The 21,414-nt window shown below is 46.9% G+C and overlaps 1 protein-coding gene across 1 annotated transcript in view; it reads left to right on the top strand.

Annotated features, from left to right (window-relative positions):
• The window catches only part of LOC135057250 (cadherin-like protein 26), a 173,698-nt gene extending 153,761 nt beyond the window's left edge, over nucleotides 1-19,937 (top strand). The window contains exons 19-20 of the mRNA XM_063963142.1: nucleotides 12,986-13,075; nucleotides 17,587-19,937. Coding sequence (XP_063819212.1) covers nucleotides 12,986-13,075; nucleotides 17,587-17,805 — 309 coding nt within the window. The 3' untranslated portion in view covers nucleotides 17,806-19,937. The remainder of the gene's footprint in view (nucleotides 1-12,985; nucleotides 13,076-17,586) is intronic.
• Nucleotides 19,938-21,414: the final 1,477 nt, after the last annotated feature.

Here is a 21,414-nt window from a genome sequence, read left to right as displayed (position 1 = left end):
ACATACTCACTAATCCCCACACATTCTCACTGACCCCTACACATTCCCACTGACCCCTACACATACACACTGATTCCCACGTATAGACACTGATCCCTACACATTCTCATTGACCCCTACACATACACACTGATCCCCATACATAGACCCTGATCCCTACACATTCTCACTGACCCCTCCATACACATTCTCACTGACCCCTACACATACACACTGATCCGCACACATAGACACTGATCCCTACACATGCACATTGATCCCTACACATTCCCAGCCCCCTCCGCCTACCTTCAGCCCCCCTATCTCTGTGGGATGGAGTAGGAGCCACAGGATTGGGACATGGTTGACAGGAGCTTTCCCGTCACACTAGTCTGGCTGTGCATGCTGTGCAAGGCTGCTGTCATTGCTGAGAGAGGGACAGCGGATGGAAAACAGGAGCTGCAGAGAGAAGGTGACCCCAGAGTCGAGGTGGTTCTTGTTCTACTCCCATTCTGTCTGCTTATTATTCCCACCCCTATTCCCACCCATAGGTGTGCGCAGGGGGGGTGCCTGGTGCGCACAGGCATCCCCCTAATATTTGGCATCCCGATCTCACATGCCTGATGCAGCGATCACCGAACAGGCTGATTACTGTCCCCTCTGCGCTGCACCCTGTCAGGACTGCATTACTGACCGGATGCTTGGGTTAATCAAGGGTGCCACTGCCACGGCTTTCAAACTCCCGGCTCCACCTCCATGTACAAAAACAGCGTGATGTGATGTGATTACATCATGCTGCTAGCACGCCCACCCGCCACATGCCCACCTCTCTCCTTCTATGCTATGCCAACACCAGCCACTGATGAGGATCAGCATGCAGCCAGCGTTCCTCTTAGGAAGACAAATTCAATACTGGCAGGCGGTCGGCAACAACATTGACACATCACTCGTTTTTCCAGCAGCAGCAGTACTAGTCTGCAGCTTGCAGGGGAAAGAGAGGGGGAGCCAGACCAGGTTGAGGAAGAGCAGTGTAATTGCAGTGAGTGCCATCAGGGGTGTTTGTTTGGTGCACACCACAACATCTGACAATGTATCTGCTTTATTAGGATTGGTACAAGGGTGGATATTCTCACTGACCCCTACACATACTCACTAATCCCCACACATTCTCACTGACCCCTACACATTCCCACTGACCCCTACACATACACACTGATTCCCACGTATAGACACTGATCCCTACACATTCTCATTGACCCCTACACATACACACTGATCCCCATACATAGACCCTGATCCCTACACATTCTCACTGACCCCTCCATACACATTCTCACTGACCCCTACACATACACACTGATCCGCACACATAGACACTGATCCCTACACATGCACATTGATCCCTACACATTCCCAGCCCCCTCCGCCTACCTTCAGCCCCCCTATCTCTGTGGGATGGAGTAGGAGCCACAGGATTGGGACATGGTTGACAGGAGCTTTCCCGTCACACTAGTCTGGCTGTGCATGCTGTGCAAGGCTGCTGTCATTGCTGAGAGAGGGACAGCGGATGGAAAACAGGAGCTGCAGAGAGAAGGTGACCCCAGAGTCTAGGTGGTTCTTGTTCTACTCCCATTCTGTCTGCTTATTATTCCCACCCCTATTCCCACCCATAGGTGTGCGCAGGGGGGGTGCCTGGTGCGCACAGGCATCCCCCTAATATTTGGCATCCCGATCTCACATGCCTGATGCAGCGATCACCGAACAGGCTGATTACTGTCCCCTCTGCGCTGCACCCTGTCAGGACTGCATTACTGACCGGATGCTTGGGTTAATCAAGGGTGCCACTGCCACGGCTTTCAAACTCCCGGCTCCACCTCCATGTACAAAAACAGCGTGATGTGATGTGATTACATCATGCTGCTAGCACGCCCACCCGCCACATGCCCACCTCTCTCCTTCTATGCTATGCCAACACCAGCCACTGATGAGGATCAGCATGCAGCCAGCGTTCCTCTTAGGAAGACAAATTCAATACTGGCAGGCGGTCGGCAACAACATTGACACATCACTCGTTTTTCCAGCAGCAGCAGTACTAGTCTGCAGCTTGCAGGGGAAAGAGAGGGGGAGCCAGACCAGGTTGAGGAAGAGCAGTGTAATTGCAGTGAGTGCCATCAGGGGTGTTTGTTTGGTGCACACCACAACATCTGACAATGTATCTGCTTTATTAGGATTGGTACAAGGGTGGATATTTTATATTGCGTTGACCGTCAATAGATGGTGCTAGACACGCCCAAAAGGCGGTGCTAGACACACCCCTCCGACGGTGCACCCCCTAATAAAATGTGCTGCGCACGCCTATGCTCCCACCCTGCCCACACAACTAGTCCCATCCTGCCCCTGCTTACAGCTGCCACTCCCATCCTGCCCCCTAATCTGTACTACTACTCCCATCCTTTCTGCTTTCCATTATTAATCCCATCCTGACCCCTGATCTGCACACTACTACTACTACTCCCATCCTGCCTCTGGATCCATACTACTATTTGTGGGGAGCAGTGTGTTTTATTTTTTTGGCATGTATTGTTTTTCATCTGCACATGTGTCCAGTTACACCATGCATGTGTCCAGATGGTGTTCCCACATAGTTGCAGTATGGATTCAGGTGCATGCACCAAGAAGTGTATTAGAATTACCGTATGTTGGGTGTTCCTAGGCTGTTACAGGGGGTTGGCTATAGAGATGGTGAGTTGCTCACAGTGGAGGCCATACTAAGACGGATGATCTGCACCTAGCTTAGAGCTAGTGAATGTTTCAATGGTGCTGCTGATGGTGGCATTTAACGATGCACAAAGCGTGATTGCAGTGACTGCAGACGCAAAAAGTGGGCGTCTGGGTTCTTTCATATTCGTATACATAGATGTACACCAGGGAAGGGCATTGTAGTGTCATTAGCTGAAAGTCGCAGACACAACTGCAGCAAAAGACATATGAAAGGCCGCAACTGCGCCCAACTAAGAATCATGTTCCCTGGCACCCAATAGCCTCCCCCTGAATCCTGTGTCGCCCTCTAATGTCTCCCTTAATTATTAGTGAGGGAAAAAAAGGTTTAGCATCAAATTACACAATGGGGGTAATTCCGAGTTGATCGCAGCAGGAACTTTGGGGGTAATTCCAAGTTGATCGCAGCAGGAAATCTTTTAGCAGTTGGGCAAAACCATGTGCACTGAAGGGGAGGCAGATATAACATGTGCAGAGAGAGTTCGATTTGGGTGTGGTGTGTTCAATCTGCAATCTAAATTGCAGTGTAAAAATAAAGCAGTCAGGATTTACCCTGCACAGAAACAATATAACCCACCCAAATCTATCTCTCTCTGCACATGTCATATCTGCCCCCCCCTGCAGTGCACATGGGTGGTCATTCCGAGTTGTTCGCTCGGTAATTTTTTTCACATCGCAGCGATTTTCCGCTTAGTGCGCATGCGCAATGTTCGCAGTGCGACTGCGCCAAGTAAATTTGCTATGCAGTTAAGAATTTTACTCACGGCTTTTTCATCGTTCTGGTGATCGTAGTGTGATTGACAGGAAGTGGGTGTTACTGGGCGGAAACTGGCCGTTTTATGGGCGTGTGGGAAAAAACGCTACCGTTTCTGGGAAAAACGCGGGAGTGGCTGGAGAAACGGAGGAGTGTCTGGGCGAACGCTGGGTGTGTTTGTGACGTCAAACCAGGAACGACAAGCACTGAACTGATCGCAGATGCCGAGTAAGTCTGGAGCTACTCAGAAACTGCTAAGAGAGATGTAATCGCAATATTGCGAATACGTCGTTCGCAATTTTAGGATGCTAAGATTCACTCCCAGTAGGCGGCGGCTTAGCGTGAGTAAATCTGCTAAAAGCAGCTTGCGAGCGACCAACTCGGAATGAGGGCCCTGGTTTTGCCCAACTGCTAAAAAAATGCTGCGATCAACTTGGAATTACCCCCTTTGTTAGCAGTTGGGCAAAACCATGTGCACTGCAGGGGAGGCAGATTTAACATGTGCAGAGAGAGTTAGATTTGGGTGTGGTGTGTTCAATCTGCAATCTAAATTGCAGTGTAAAAATAAAGCAGCCAGTATTTACCCTGCACAGAAACAAAATAACCCACCCAAATCTAACTCTCTCTGCACATGTTATATCTGCCCCCCCTGCAGTGCACATGGTTTTGCCCAACTGCTAAAAAATTTCCTGCTGCGATTAACTTGGAATTACCCCCATGGTTTTGCCCAGGGCCGGCTCTAGGCATGTTCGAATAGAGCGGCCGCGCAGGGCGCCACCCTTAATGGGCGCCGCCATATTCGAAGCTGGAGCCGGCCCTGTGTGTGCAGCATTGGCCCAACCCGTCCGTGTGTGCGCGCTGCGCGGCGCCGGTGTCTAACGTCAGACGCCGGCACCGCGCATAGCGCACACAAGTGGCCACCCGGACCCTCACTCACCCGGCCACCCGCCCGCCAGCACTCCCGCACTCGGACAGCAGTATTCCTCCCCCTCTCAGCGCCGCAGGTATTTTGGGGGGGGGGGGGCACATTTATGGATCGCACTGTGGGGGCATTTATCTGGCAATGTGGGGGGCATTTCTGGCACTGTGGGGGGCATTTCTGGCACTGTGGGGGCATTTCTGGCTCACTGGGGGCATATCTGGCTCTGTGGGGGCATATCTGGCACTGTGGGGGCATTTATGTATCTGGCATTGTGGGGGCATATCTGGCACTGTGGGGGCATATCTGGCACACTGGGGGCATTTATCTGGCACTGGGGGCATTTATCTGGCACTGTGGGGGCATTTATCTGGCACTGTGGGGGCATTTATCTGGTACTGTGGTGGGGGGCATTTCTGGCACTGTGGGGGGCATTTCTGGCACCGTGGGGGCATTTCTGGCACCGTGGGGGCATTTCTGGCTCACTGGGGGCATATCTGGCACCGTGGGGCATTTCTGGCACTGTGGGGGGCATTTCTGGCTCTGTGGGGGCATTTCTGGCTCTGTGGGGGCATTTCTGGCACCGTGGGGGCATTTCTGGCACGGTGGGAGGCATTTCTGGCACGGTGGGAGGCATTTCTGGCACTCTGGGGGCATTTCTGGCTCACTGGGGGCATATCTGGCTCACTGGGGGCATATCTGGCACTGTGGGGGCATTTCTGGCACCGTGGGGGCATTTCTGGCACCGTGGGGGCATTTCTGGCACTGTGGGGGGCATTTCTGGCTCTGGGGGCATTTCTGGCAATGTGGGGGCATTTCTGGCACTGTGGGGGGGGGGCATTTCTGGCACACTGGGGGCATATCTGGCTCTGTGGGGCTGTGGGGGCATTTCTGGCACTGTGTGGGGCATTTCTGGCACTGTGGGGGCATTTCTGGCACTGTGGGGGCATTTCTGGCTCACTGGGGGCATTTTTGGCTCTGTGGGGGCATTTCTGGCACCGTGGGGGGCATTTCTGGCACCGTGGGGGCATTTCTGGCACAGTGGGGGGCATTTCTGGCTCTGTGGGGGCAAATGCCTCTGTGGGGGCATTTATGGCTCTGTGGGGGCATTTCTGGCTCTGTGGGGGCATTTCTGGCAATGTGGGGGCATTTCTGGCACACTGGGGGCATATCTGGCTCTGTGGGGGCATATCTGGCTCTGTGGGGCTGTGGGGGCATTTCTGGCACTGTGGGGGGCATTTCTGTCTGGCACTGTGGGGGCATTTCTGGCTCACTGGTGGCATATCTGGCTCTGTGGGGGCATATCTGGCACTGTGGGGGCATTTATGTATCTGGCATTGTGGGGGCATATCTGGCACTGTGGGGCATATCTGGCACACTGGGGGCATATCTGGCATTTTGGGAGCATTTATCTGGCACTGTGGGGGCATTTATCTGGCACTGTGGGGGCATTTATCTGGTACCGTGGGGGCATTTCTGGCACCGTGGGGGCATTTCTGGCACCGTGGGGGGATTTCTGGCACTGTGGGGGGCATTTCTGGCACTGTGGGGGCATTTCTGGCACTCTGGGGGCATTTCTGGCTCACTGGGGGCATATCTGGCTCTGTGGGGGCATATCTGGCACTGTGGGGACATATCTGGCACTGTGGGGGCATTTATGTATCTGGCACCGTGGGGGCATTTATGGCACTGTGGGGGCATTTCTGTATCTGGCACTGCTGGGGGGCATGTCATGTGTAGCTGGCACGGCTGGGGAGCATATCATGTAGTGTTCCCGCTAGGCGTCTGTGGCTAGGCAATGAGTATCAGTGCTCTGCCTGGCGCAAAGTGTCTAACGTGCTCTGCCTGGCGCAAAGTGTCTAACGTGCTCTGCCTGGCGCAAAGTGTCTAGGAGGTTCTACCTGGTGCAGTGTGTATTAACTGCACTACTGTGTGGTGTAATGCGAATTGCCACTATTATGTGGCCGCGCCCCTTTCCCACGAAGCAACGGCCCTAAATTTTGGGTGCGCGCCTTCGGCGCGCAAGGTCCATAATTTTGAACGGAGCAACAAGCATTACAGTATGTACATAATTTTGCCCTTCTAACTTAAATATGTGCCCTCCCGAATGCAAAATGTGCCCTCCCCGTGATCAGCACCCCTGCCCTAAAACAATCCTAGAGTGAACACTATCATGTGTAGCTGGCACTGCTGGGGGGCATATCATGTGTAGCTGGCACTGCAGCGGGGCATGTCATGTCTATCTGGCACTGCTGGGGGGCATGTCATGTGTAGCTGGCACTGCTGCGGGGCATGTCATGTCTATCTGGCACTGCACTACTGTAGACATTATGTGTATCTGTCACTATACTGGAGACATTGTGTGTAAGGAACACTGCTGTAGCTGTTATGTGTAATGCTGCTAATTGTGTGCGTAGAGGGGGTGTGAAAATATATTTATTTATTTATAGTGTGATAATATGAAGTTGCGAGGCCCCGCCCACTTTTCCAGGAGACCACGCCTACTTTTCCAGGAGCGCGCGCGCCTAGAGTATGGGATGGGGCGCTTTGAAATTTTCTCGCACAGCGTGCTATTAGGCCTGGAGCCGGCCCTGGTTTTGCCCAACTGCTAACAAAGTTCCTGCTGCAATCAACTCGGAATGACCCCCATAGTTCTTTGAGGATTTTTTTTAGTGTATATACAGTATATTTCAATAGTATTGAAAAATATAGTTGTTTTTTTAAATAAAAAACCCAACAAGAATAACAAACATCAAAAATAAACACTGAAATGTAAACTCAATACTCTCAATATAGAATATAGGGATGAACATGGTGCCACCGTACATAAAGAAAGATACTTGTCATTTGGGACAGATGCAGCCAAGCAGTGGAATTCTTGAGCACTGCAAAATTAGTGAACTGTTCAGATTAGGGTTTCAGTAAACCCTTTATTTAGGCCTTGTATTTTCTCTGACGTCCTAGTGGATGCTGGGAACTCCGTAAGGACCATGGGGAATAGCGGCTCCGCAGGAGACTGGGCACAACTAAAGAAAGCTTTAGGACTACCTGGTGTGCACTGGCTCCTCCCACTATGACCCTCCTCCAGACCTCAGTTAGAATCTTGTGCCCGGCTGAGCTGGATGCACACTAGGGGCTCTCCTGAGCTCCTAGAGATAAAGTATATTTTAGGTTTTTTATTTTACAGTGAGATCTGCTGGCAACAGACTCACTGCAGCGAGGGACTAAGGGGAGAAGAAGCGAACCTACCTAACTGGTGGTAGCTTGGGCTTCTTAGGCTACTGGACACCATTAGCTCCAGAGGGATCGACCGCATGGAACCGGCCATTGATGTTCGGTCCCGGAGCCGCGCCGCCGGCCCCCTTACAGAGCCAGAAGCAAGAAGTGTTCCGGAAAATCGGCGGCAGAAGACTTCAGTCTTCACCAAGGTAGCGCACAGCACTGCAGCTGTGCGCCATTGCTCCTCATGCACACCTCACACTCCGGTCACTGATGGGTGCAGGGCGCTGGGGGGGGGCGCCCTGAGCAGCAATATAAACACCTTGCCTGGCAAAATCATCACAATATATAGCCCCAGGGGCTATATATGTGATAAATACCCCTGCCAGAATCCATAAAAAAGCGGGAGAAAATTCAGCGAAAAAGGGGCAGAGCTATCTCCCTCAGCACACTGGCGCCATTTTCTCTTCACAGTGCAGCTGGAAGACAGCTCCCCAGGCTCTCCCCTGTAGTTTTCAGGCTCAAAGGGTTAAAAAGAGAGGGGGGCACTAAATTTAGGCGCAATATTGTTTATACAAGCAGCTATTGGGGAAAATTCACTCAGTTATAGTGTTAATCCCTACATTATATAGCGCTCTGGTGTGTGCTGGCATACTCTCTCTCTGTCTGTCTCCCCAAAGGGCTTTGTGGGGTCCTGTCCTCAGTCAGAGCATTCCCTGTGTGTGTGCGGTGTGTCGGTACGGCTGTGTCGATATGTTTGATGAGGAGGCTTATGTGGAGGCGGAGCAGATGCCGATAAATGTGATGTCGCCCCCTGTGGGGCCGACACCAGAGTGGATGGATAGGTGGAAGGTATTAACCGACAGTGTCAACTCCTTACATAAAAGGCTGGATGACGTAACAGCTGTGGGACAGCCGGCTTCTCAGCCCGCGCCTGCCCAGGCGTCTCAAAGGCCATCAGGGGCTCAAATACGCCAGCTCCCTCAGATGGCAGACACAGATGTCGACACGGAGTCTGACATATACACAATCCACTAGGAACATCCGTTGCATGATCCCGGCAATAAAAAATGTGTTACACATTTCTGACATTAACCCAAGTACCACTAAAAAAGGGTTTTGTGTTTGGGGAGAAAAAGCAGGCAGTGTTTTGTTCCCCCATCAGATGAGTGAATGAAGTGTGTGAAAAAGCGTGGGTTCCCCCGATAAGAAACTGGTAATTTCTAAAAAGTTACGGATGGCGTACCCTTTCCCGCCAGAGGATAGGTTACGCTGGGAGATATCCCCTAGGGTGGATAAGGCGCTCACACGTTTGTCAAAAAAGGTGGCACTGCCGTCTTAGGATACGGCCACTTTGAAGGTACCTGTTGATAAAAAGCAGGAGGCTATCCTGAAGTCTGTATTTACACACTCAGGTACTAGACTGAAGCCTGCAATTGCCTCAGCATGGATAGTGCTGCTGCAGCGTGGTCTGTGACCCTGTCAGACAGGGATGCTATTTTGCTAACATAAGAGCATATTAAAGACGTTGTCTTATATATGAGGGATGCACAGAGGGATATTTTGCCGGCTGGCATCCAGAATTAATGCAATGTCCATTCTGCCAGGAGGGTATTAGAGACCCGGCACTGGACAGGTGATGCTGACTTTAAAAGGCACACAGAGATTCTGCCTTATAGGGGTGAGGAATTGTTTGGGGATGGTCTCTGGGACCTCGTATCCACAGCAACAGCTGGGAAGAATTTTTTTTACCTCAGGTTTCCTCACAGCCTAAGAAAGCACTGTATTATCAGGTACAGTCCTTTCGGCTTCAGAAAAGCAAGCGGGTCAAAGGCGCTTCCTTTCTGCACAGAGACATGGGAAGAGGGAAAAAGCTGCACCAGTCAGCCAGTTCCCAGGATCAAAATTCTTCCCCCGCTTCCTCTGAGTCCACCGCATGACGCGGGGGCTCCACAGGTGTAGCCAGGTGCGGTGGGGGCGCGTCTCGAGAACTTCAGCGTCCAGTGGGCTCGCTCACAGGTGGATCCCTGGGTTCTGCATGTAGTATCACAGGGATACAAGCTGGAGTTCGAGGCGACTCCCTCTCGCCGTTACCTCAAATCAGCAAACTGAACTTCCAGCAGGTGAAAATCAAGGTACCCCTCCTTCAACAAGGCCGGGGTTACTATTCCACAATGTTGTGGTACAGAAACCAGACGGTTCGGTGTAACCCATTCTAACATTGAAATCCTTGAACACTTATATACGAAGGTTCAAGTTAAAAATGAAATCGCTCAGGGCGGTTATTGCAAGCCTGGACGAGGGAGATTACATGGTATCTCTGGGCATCAAGGATGCTTACCTGCATGTCCCCATTTACCATCCTCACCAGGAGTACCTCAGTTTTGTGGTACAGGTTTGTCATTACCAATTCCAGACGTTGCCGTTCGGTCTGTCCACGGCACCGAGAGTATTTACCAAGGTAATGGCCGAAATGATGATACTCCTTCGAAAAAAGGGAGTATTTAATTATCCCGTACTTGGACGATCTCCTGATAAAGGCGAGGTCCAAGGAGCAGTTATTGGTCAGGGTAGCACTATCTCGGGAAGTGCTACAACAGCACAGCTGGTTCCTACGACACGTCTACTGTTCCTGGGGATGGTTCTGGACACAGACCAGAAGACAGTGTTTCTCTCGGAGGAGAAAGCCGAGGAGCTGTCATCTCTAGTCAGAGGCCTCCTGAAACCAAAACAGGTGTCGGTGCATCACTGCACGCGAGTCCTGGGAAAAATGGTAGCTTCCTACGAAGCAATGCCATTCGGCAGGTTCCATGCAAGAGCTTTTCAGTGGGACCTGTTGGACAAGTGGTCCGGATCGCATCTTCAGATGCATCGGCTGATAACCCTGTCTCCAAGGACCAGGGTATCTCTGCCGTGGTGACTGCAGGGTGCTCATCTTCGAGAGGGCCGCAGATTCGGCATACAGGACTGGGTTCTGGTGACCACGGATGCCAGCCTTCGAGCCTGGGGGACAGTCACACAGGGAAAAAACTTCCAGGGACTATGGTCAAATCAGGAGATTTCCCTACACATAAACATTCTGGAACTGAGGGCCATTTACAATGCCCTAAGTCAAGCAAGACCCCTGCTTCGAAACCAGCCGGTACTGATTCAGTCAGACAACATCACGGCGGTCGCCCATGTAAACCAACAGGGCGGCACAAGAAGCAGGATGGCGATGGCAGAAGCCACAAGGATTCTCCGATGGACGGAAAATCATGTGTTAGCACTGTCAGCAGTGTTCATTCCCGGAGTGGACAACTGGGAAGCAGATTTTCTCAGAAGACACGACCTCCACCCGGGAGAGTGGGGACTTCATCCAGAAGTCTTCCAAATGATTGTACACCATTGGGAAAGGCCACAGGTGGACATGATGGCGTCCCGCCTCAACTAAAAGTTACAAAGATATTGCGCCAGGTCAAGGGACCTTCAGGCGATAGCTGTGGACGCTCTGGAAACACCGTGGGTGTATCAGTCGGTGTATATGTTCCCTCCTCTGCCTCTCATACCCAAGGTACTGAGAATAATAAGAAGGAGAGGAGTAAGAACTATACTCGTGGTTCCGGATTGGCCAAGAAGAGCTTGGTACCCAGAACTTCAAGAAATGATCTCAGAGGACCCATGGCCTCTGCTGCTCAGACAGGACCTGCTGCAGCAGGGGCCCTGTCTGTTCCAAGACTTACCGCGGCTGCGTTTGACAGCATGGCGGTTGAACACCGGATCCTAAAGGAAAAAGGCATTCCGGAGGAAGTCATTCCTACGCTGATTAAGGCTAGGAAAGATGTGACCGCAAAACATTATCACCGCATATGGCAAAAATATGTTGCTTGGTGTGAGGCCAGGAAGGCCCCAACAGAAGAATTTCAACTGGGTCGATTTCTGCACTTCCTACAGTCAGGAGTGACTATGGGCCTAAAATTGGCTTCCATTAAGGTCCAGATATCGGCTCTGTACATTTTCTTCCAAAAAGAACTGGCTTCACTGCCTGAAGTTCAGACTTTTGTTAAGGGAGTGCTGCATACTCAGCCTCTTTTTGTGTCTCCAGTGGCACCTTGGGATCTCAACGTGGTGTTGAGTTTCCTAAAGTCACATTGGTTCGAGCCACTTAAAACCGCGGATCTCAAATATCTCACAAGGAAAGTGGTCATGCTTTTGGCCTTGGCTTCGGCCAGGCGTGTGTCAAAATTGGCGGCTTTGTCATGTAAAAGCCCTTATCTGATTTTCCATATGGATAGGGCAGAATTGAGGACTCGTCCCCAGTCTCTCCCTAAGGTGGTATCAGCTTTTCACTTGAACCAACCTATTGTGGTGCCTGCGGCTACTAGGGACTTGGAGGATTCCAAGTTACTTGACGTAGTCAGGGCCTTGAAAATTTATGTTTCCAGGATGGGTGGAGTCAGGAAAACTGACTCGCTATTTATCCTGTATGCACCTAACAAGCTGGGTGCTCCTGCTTCTAAGCAGACTATTGCTTGCTGGTTTTGTAGCACAATTCAGCTTGCACATTCTGCGGCTGAACTGCCGCATCCTAAATCTGTAAAAGCCCATTCCACAAGGAAGGGGGCTCTTCTTGGGCGGCTGCCCGAGGGGTCTCGGCTTTACAACTTTGCCGAGCTGCTACTTGGTCAGGGTCAAACACGTTTGCAAAATTCTACAAAATTGATACCATGGCTGAGGAGGACCTTGAGTTCTCTCATTCGGTGCTGCAGAGTCATCCGCATTCTCCCGCCCGTTTGGGAGCTTTGGTATAATCCCCATGGTCCTTACGGAGTTCCCAGCATCCACTAGGACGTCAGAGAAAATAAGATTTTACTCACCGGTAAATCTATTTCTCGTAGTCCGTAGTGGATGCTGGGCGCCCATCCCAAGTGCGGATTGTCTGCAATACTTGTATATAGTTATTGCCTATCTAAAGGGTTATTGTTGAGCCATCTGTTGAGAGGCTCAGTTATATATTCATACTGTTAACTGGGTATAGTATCACGAGTTATACGGTGTGATTGGTGTGGCTGGTATGAGTCCTACCCGGGATTCAAAATCCTTCCTTATTGTGTCAGCTCTTCCGGGCACAGTATCCTAACTAAGGTCTGGAGGAGGGTCATAGTGGGAGGACCCAGTGCACACCAGGTAGTCCTAAAGCTTTCTTTAGTTGTGCCCAGTCTCCTGCGGAGCCGCTATTCCCCATGGTCCTTACGGAGTTCCCAGCATCCACTACGGACTACGAGAAATAGATTTACCGGTGAGTAAAATCTTATTATTTTACACACTTATGGATAACATTATTCCTCTTTCTACAGGCAACTTTGGGACATCGTCGCACTTTGGCATCTGGTAACCATTCGATGCTTAGAAAACATTCAAGGACTCTGGAGACAACTTTATTACAGGTAGAATTTTCCTAGATCACAGTGTTGCAATAAAAACATTAATATATAGAATTGGCATCCAGATGTGTAATTTTAAACTGTGGCTTCAGTTGCACCAAATAGACCTTCTCGTTGTACCAGGTTCCAAACGACTTGGCCACACTGAGTGTAATTTTTGCTCAAAATGTGCATCTTATGCACACAAATAAATCAATGGGAGTAACAAAAAGACAGGGCTATATTGCAAAACAATTTGATTATTACCATCTTTCTTACTAACCCTCCACTATTGCCTGTTTGAAACAGGATTTGGTAGTACCAGATCTAAGTGGGCCTCCAGGTGACCTGTAAAGTGGCCTGGAGAAATCACCACAGACTCTGGAGAACTGCAGAAGTGGGAATTCATTCTCTGCAGGCATGCTGAGTAATGGCTGCAGAAACACTTCCTGTATAATATACATACAGTGCCTTGCTAAAGTATTCACCCCCTTTGCATTTTTCATGTTTTGTTGCCTCACAACCTGAAATTAAAATGGATTGTTTGAAGGTTTGCATCATTTCATTCACAGAACATGCCTACAAGTTTGAAGATTTTTTTTTTAAATTGTGAAGCAAACAACAAATAGAACAAAATAACAGAAAACGTCAGCGTGCATAACTATTCAACCCCTAAAGTCAGTACTTTGTAGAGCCACCTTTTGCGGCAGTTACATCTGCAAGTTGCTTTGGATAAATCTCTATGAGCTTGCCACATCTTTCCACTGGGATTTTTGCCCATTCCTCAAGGCAAACTGCGCCAGCTCCTTCTTGTTGGATGGTTTCCTTTTGTGAGCAGCAATCTTCAATTCTGACCACATATTTTCAATTGGATTGAGCTCTGGGCTTTGCCTAGGCCATTTCAACACATTTAAATGTTTCTCCTTAAACCACTCGAGTGTTGCTTTAGCGGTATGCTTCGGGTCCTGCTGGAAGGTGAACCTCTGTCCCAGTCTCAAATCACAGGCAGACTGAAACAGGGTTTTCTCAAGAATATCCCTGTATTTAGCACCATCCATCTTTCCCTTGACTCAAAACAGTTTCCCAGTCCCTGCTGCTGAAAAACATCCCCACAGCATGATGCTGCCACCACCATGTTTCACTGTGGGCTGATGGTGTTTTTGGGGTGATGGGGATGGGATGTGTTGGGTTTGCACCAGACATAGCGTTTTGCTTGGTTGCCGAAAAGTTAAATTTTAGTCTCATCTGACCAGAGCACCTTCCTTCATACATTTGGGGAGTTGTCCACATGCCTTTTGGCAAACTCAAAATGTGCCTTTTTATTTTTAACACTAAGTAATGGCTTTTTTCTGGCCACTCTTCCATAAAGCCCAGCTCTATGGAGTGTATGGCTCATTGTGGTCACATGCGCAGATACACCAGTCTCTGCTGTGGAACTCTGCAGCTCCTTCAGGGTTACCTTTGGTCTCTGTGATGCCTCTCTGATTAATGCCCTCCTTGCCCGGTCTGTGAGTTTTGGTGGCCGGCCCTCTCTTGGCAGGTTTGTTGTGGTACCATGTTTTCCATTTGTAGATTATGGATTTGATGGTGCTCCGGGGGATCATCAAAGATTTGGATATTATTTTATAACCCAACCCTGACTTGTAGTTCTCAACAACTTTGTCCCTAACTTGTTTGAAGAGCTTCTTGGTCTTCATGGTGTGATGCCTCTTGCTTAGTGTTGTTGCAGCCTCTGGGGCCTTTCAGAAAAGGTGTGTTTATACTGACAGATCATGTAACACTTAGGTTGCACACAGGTGAACTTCATTTTACTAATTATGTGACTTCTGAAGGTAATTGGTTGCACCAGAACTTTTGAAGGGATTCATAGCAAAGGGGGTGAATACATATGCACATGCCAATTTTCTATTTTTTATTTATAAAAAATATTTTTTATATACATTTTTCTCATTTCACTTCACTGATTTGGACTATTTTGTGCAGATCCATCACATAAAATTCAGATTACAAAAAAAAATGAAATTACAGGTTGTAATGTAACAAATGAGGTAAAAAGCCAAGGGGGGTGAATACTTTAGCAAGGCACTGTACTGCTCACATCTACATAACTGTAATTTGACTGTAACATCTACATGACTGTAATTTGTCCCCCCCCTCTCCTCTTGCCACCATTGTATGTTAGTAAACTAAACCCAAAAGTAAATTACATTTTGAATGGAGTCATCCTGGAGTAACAAAATCAATGTACCTAGCAAAAACCTGTCCCATCACTCATGCAAAAACAAAGTATTTTTTTGTGTATGTGCACATTGTCTCAGTTTAAAAATTGGAATAAGGAGATCAGTAGAACCATTTTAATAGAAGAATGTCCACTGCATTTCAGCAATCATCAAATGTACTTTGAGGACAGAGTAGTGAGGAACTGTCCCAAATGGCTGATCTCTGCCTGACTCCTACTGTACCTGACTAATATATATTCACTCACTACAAAAACCTCTGTTCCGTCTGCTGCCAGAGACTTGGGCTGATCCCTTGCACTTTCCATGCTGGAGTACCCCAGGGATCTGTACTTGGACCAGTGCTTTTTAATATCTTTATTGGTGACATTTGCAAATGGCATTAAAGGAAAAGTATGCCTTTTTGCAGATGACACCAAAGTGTGCAACAGGGTATACACACCAGGTGGGGTAAAACAAATGATTGAGGATCTAGGTAGACTAGAGGAATGGTCAAGAGTGTGGCAATTACAGTTTAATGCCAAAAATTGCAAAATCATGCACTTGGGTCTCAAAAATCCAAAGGCTAAATATAGTATTAATGGCACTATACTGGAAACTACTGAGGAGGAAAGGGATCTAGGAGTCACTATATCAGATGACTTAAAGGCAGGTAAACAATGTAACAAGGCAATGAGGAAGGCTAGTCAGATGCTTGGCTGCATTGGGAGAAGAACCAGCAGCAGAAAGAAAGAAGTATAATGCCGCTGTATAGGTCATTGGTATGGCCTCATCTAGAATACTGTGTTCAATTCTGGAGGCCAGATCTTCAAAAGGATATTAATACATTCAGAAACTGTACAAAGAAGGGCAACTAAAATGGTGCATGTCCTTCATCACCAAACATACCCAGGTAGACTAAGAAATCTCAATATGTATAGTTTGGAGCAGAGAAGGGAAAGGGGGGACATGATAAAACCCTTGATATATTTGAAAGTTTCTAACAAAGTCCAGGAGGGAAACATTCTCCAAATGAAGAGAAGTAATAGGACACGAGGACATGCACTGAGACTGGAGGGGGGGAGGTTCAGGGGAAATGTGCGGAAAAATTACTTCCCAGAAAGGGTAGTGGACAAGTGGAATAGCCTCCCATCAGAGGTGGTAGAGGCTAAGACAGTAGAGCAATTTAAACATGCATAGGATAGACATAAGGATACCCTTACAAAGAAATAAGGATCAAATAAGGTTAGAGATAAAAATAATGTTAAAAAAAGGGGCAGACTAGATGGGCCAAGCGGTTCTTATCTGCCGACAAATTCTATGTTTCTATGCTCTTCATGTTTAACACCTTGTTCTACTATGCCATGATGCTTTGTCTTACTTCCATCTTTTGTTTTCCGTAGACACAGATAGCCCAAAAGAAACATAAGGCGGCGACATATCCTATGGAAATATACAGATTGAAATTTACTGTATTGTTCTGTTATTTTTAATGACAAAATACAAAAGTGAACCTTTATTCAATAGCGCATTATAGATATGAGAGTTAAAACTGCAAACTTCTTGCAGGAGAAGAAACATTTCTATTTTGGGCAGCTAATGATTGCTTCCAAATCTCTAAATACACAAATCAGCAAACAGAGAAAATAATGATTCTGCAATAACAAATTACTGTCTTTACACAGTAAAATGTTTTTTTGTAAGTATGATATCTTCAGGACATTATACTATGCTATGGGGAGATGAAAAATATAATTATGCAACAAATATAAAAATTACTATAGATAGAAAAGAAACTATAAAAAGAGTGAACAATAAAAAAAACCAAAACATTGCTATAGTCACAATTGCTTGAATTGTAATTTTCATGAAAAAAGTTCTTACAGTACGTCAACTGATTCTCTGATGAGGAACTGAGTCATGTCCAACCATTGATTAGGTGATCCTGCCCTTATCTACCGCAGACATTCAGACTAGAAAAGAGATACTGTACATGAGTGTAACAGTTAATGGATGTATGCCCTTCACCCTCTTATTGCACTGAGCCAGCTGTAAAATCAATGTGACTGTTGATCTTGCCAACACAATGCACACCAGTAATGTTCCCTCGCTAGTCAAGGTGCCCTTACTCTTCTCTTGCTGCTGGCTAAAGAGAAGAGATGTGACTTTTCAAACATGATCAATGGGTGCATTGGGTGGCTCTGAGCCTTTCTGGAGATTTGGTCCTTGATGGAACAAATTTTGTCAAATTCATTATTTAAATTTTTTGATGTATCTATGTGGTTTTACCTGGATTATATCTACTGTTTTCTTACACAGAGAATCAGAGTCCAGTTGAATGAGCTGGAAATATACAAACCTCAAGTGTTTGCAGAAGAAGGGGGCTCTTCTCAAGCGTCTTCACTGGAAAACATTAGTATCACAGGCAGTAGCATTCACCTTTCAAGTCTGCAGAGTTTTGGGTCAAAGTTCAACATTCTGCAAAACATCTGTGAAGACCATATGATGAACCAACCCACCACCGAGATTACAACATAAGCAGTGCTTGCAATAACAATACAACATGGGCATCTTGTGCTCTGTGAGGTATAAAAAAAAACAACAGTGCCATAATAGTTGTGGTGATTTAACATTGGAATTGGCAGATCAAGTATGAATAAACAGCTATCGTTCACTGCTTGTTTTAAGAAGATAAAGTACATTTTCATTTGCATCCTCATATTGGGAATTAAATGTGTGAGCACTACACTCCTGAAGGACACTCCATGAATTGTTTTATAGTTTTTTTTATATATTTACAAATTATGCTCTACAGAGAGATGGTCCCAGTGAAAAGCTGTCTCATTTCCAGGCTATCCCTTTCGTGAGGCCAGAATAATGGCATACAGTTTGCAGCAAAGTAACCTACTGTATCTTCCATGTATACATTTTGCAAGTTGTGGTTGATTTATTTTAGACTTGCAGTAATTCTGTAGCCCTTTAGGAGTTGCGAGATCCACAGTGGACTAAGGTCTGGGAAGGCATTCAGCAACAGATTCCCATCATTAAAATATAAAAGGGACGTACCGTGATATGAAGTATATTATTCTACTCAAACAATAGTATTGAAATTGTTTGGCGCTAAATGCAGTTAAAATAGTTTTGGAATCTTATGAACTTTGAGGAAATAAATAGTGCAGTGGAAATAGCTCAAATAGTCAGTGGTATCTATAATTGTGGACAAATGTAATACTGTACCTAGCATCTTCTGAAATGTAAATAGTGTTTAATATGGTGGATGGGGTTTAATAGTGGTTTAAACTGTGATGCCTACAGAAAAAGTATTAATAAGGGAGTGTAGTCAGGATTGGTTCTGTAAATATTGTTTCACTCTAGGAGATTTTCTGATGAGGGTTGATCTGTTCACATAGAATAAAAAATGCTTTCCCGCCATTGACAAAAGGTTAATGCTTGAAAGTCTTGATTCATTCTCAGTTAATAATTAAATATTAAAGTAGTTTAGCACTGGAAGCATGGGCCTGATTCAGTGGTGCATGCAGTTGCATTTGGACACAGCAGATAGCGAAAATATGGTAATGAAGCTGCCACCATGATTTGTACAGAAACGCCTACTGATGTCATCTCTGATCTGCTGCTTGCATATAAAGACGCGCCATAAGAGAATGTCCATCGCAAGTGAGCCTTAGGAGCCTTTACAGCTGTATCCAAAGACACAGTCTCAGACTCATACACATCCCTAAAATGGTCGTGACCCGTGGCGGCTGAGCCCCTGGATTATACAGTGCAGGGCGGAACCACTAAACACACATTCTGATGTATGTAATATATGTTCTGGCTGGTACCCTTGGGGATCGGCAGCACTGTGAGCATTACAGGCAGCGTTCAGCACCTGGAAGGCATCACACTTTTTCTAAGCCCGCCCGCAGACTCATGTGACATATATTACAGTCATCAGAAAATGTATGTTTATATGTGTAAATCGGTTCCCCCTGCATGATATGGTCGGTGTAAAATGCCGCTGGTTGTGACAGACCTGCATTTGACTAGACGACACCCCCATTATCTCCCACAAATGCTCAAAACCTTTAATTAACTTTGTAAATAAATCCTCTTTGCCTCCTGTCATTTCTAATCGATTGCTACGAGGTGCGCAGTTCAAAAAACATTGCTCAATTCTGCAAAGATCGGCTTTGTATCTGCATTTGAATCAAGCCCCATGTTATCAAAATGACTAATAGGTTAGATATCAGTCATCTCAAAAAGTAGTTTTATGATATTTTGTCAAAATGTCATCAATGCTGTGTTGTTAAAATGTCCTTAAAGTAAAAAGTCATTCCGAAAGGTCATTTTTTATATAAAGTCATCTTTGAGGTAAAATATTTAAAACGTTTTGTTAAGGCAGAAATAGCTTGTATCAAATCAGTTTACTTCAATTCAATTTTTTGTTATAAAGTTCTAAGACAATTCAGAAAATATTATTCTACTGTTTTTGAAAAACATTTTTAAGGACAATTTAACTCTAGTTTTGCTAATTGCCTCCCCATCTCCCTTATACTGTACAGACTATGGACATCACCGAACCTATACTCAGTAATAACAACAGCAACATTTAGATGGAATAAGAAGGTATAATACTTGATGAAATAAAATGTTTACAGATTTGGCTACGACTCATTCATGATGGTTTTTATTTGCTAACTGCAAAATTGATGTGGATACGCAGCATGTTTAGTTTTGCACTCCCAAGACAGCCACCTTCTAAATAGGTCGTATCACCCTTCAAACCACTGCCCCAACCTACTACAGCTGTCTCTAACCTACAAGTGGACAATTCATGCAGAAAATGTTAAGTGAGAAAAAAGACCAATGACCATCTAGGAGTGGCACTGCAGTGGCAGACAGGATGGCAGTTTTAAAAACTAGGCCCCAAACAGCTCATCATGTAAAGAAGAAAAAGAGGTGCAAGATGGAATTGGCCTTGGGCCCTCCTACCCACCCTTATGTTGTATAAACAGGACATGCACACTCTAACAAACCTCCTCACAGAGTATTAATTAGTCCCCACTGGAATCCACCATCACGGGTCCCTGTGTACTTTCTGGAGGCAATTGCTGGTAAATGTCTTCCTGGAGGAATTTATAATTCATTTTGATGAACATCATATTCTCCACATTTTGTGGAAGTAACCTCCTACGCCAATCGCTGACAAGGTTACCGGCTGCACTAAACACTGTCAGAGTACACACTGGAGTGGGGGCAACTTAGGCAAAATAAAGCCAGTTTGTACAAGGGCCTCCAAATTGCCTCTTTTTCCTGCCATTATACATACGGACTGTCTGACATGCCTACATGGATGCTGTCACCCATATAATCCTCCACCATTCTTTCAATGGTGACAGCATCATATGCAGTGACAGTAGATATGTCGGTAATCGTTGGCAGCTCCTTCAGTCCGGACCAGATGTCAACACTGACTCCTGACTGCCCTGCATCACCCCCAGTTGCGAGAGAAAATGAAGGAGGAACTGTTGACGGGTCACGTTCCGCTTGAGTTGACAATTTTCTCACCAGCAGGTCTTTGAACCTCTGCAGACTTGTGTCTGCCGGAAAGATACAACATAGGCTTTAAACCTAGCATTAAGCACGGTGGCCAAAATGTAGTGCTCTGATTTCAACAGATTGACCACCCTTGAATCCTGGCAAAGTGAATGAAGGACTCCATCTACAAGTCCCACATACTTAGCAGAATCACTCCATCTTAGCTCCTCCTTCAACTTCTCCAGCTGCTTCTGCAAAAGCCTGATGAGGGGAATGACCTGACTCAAGCTGGCAGTGTCTGACCTGACTTCACATGTGGCAAGTTCGAAGGGTTGGAGAACCTTGCAGAAGATGGAAATCATTCTCCACTGCGCTTGAGTCAGGTGCATTCCCCATCCTTTGCCTATATCGTAGGTGGATGTATAGGCTTGAATGGCCTTTTTCTGCTCCACCATCCTCTGAAGCATATAGGGGGTCTTTCCGAGTTGATCGCTAGCTGTCGTTGTTCGCTGCATAGCGATCAGTGAAAAAAACGGTTAATCTGCGCATGCATATGCACTGCAATGCGCACGCATGTCGTATGGGTACGAAGTCTTTTGTGGTTTTGCA

Source organism: Pseudophryne corroboree, chromosome 3 (genome assembly GCF_028390025.1).
Source record: "Pseudophryne corroboree isolate aPseCor3 chromosome 3, aPseCor3.hap2, whole genome shotgun sequence".
Taxonomy (NCBI): Eukaryota; Metazoa; Chordata; class Amphibia; order Anura; family Myobatrachidae; genus Pseudophryne; species Pseudophryne corroboree.
Note: the sequence above shows the minus strand (reverse complement) of the source record. Positions and strands in the feature narration are given on the sequence as shown.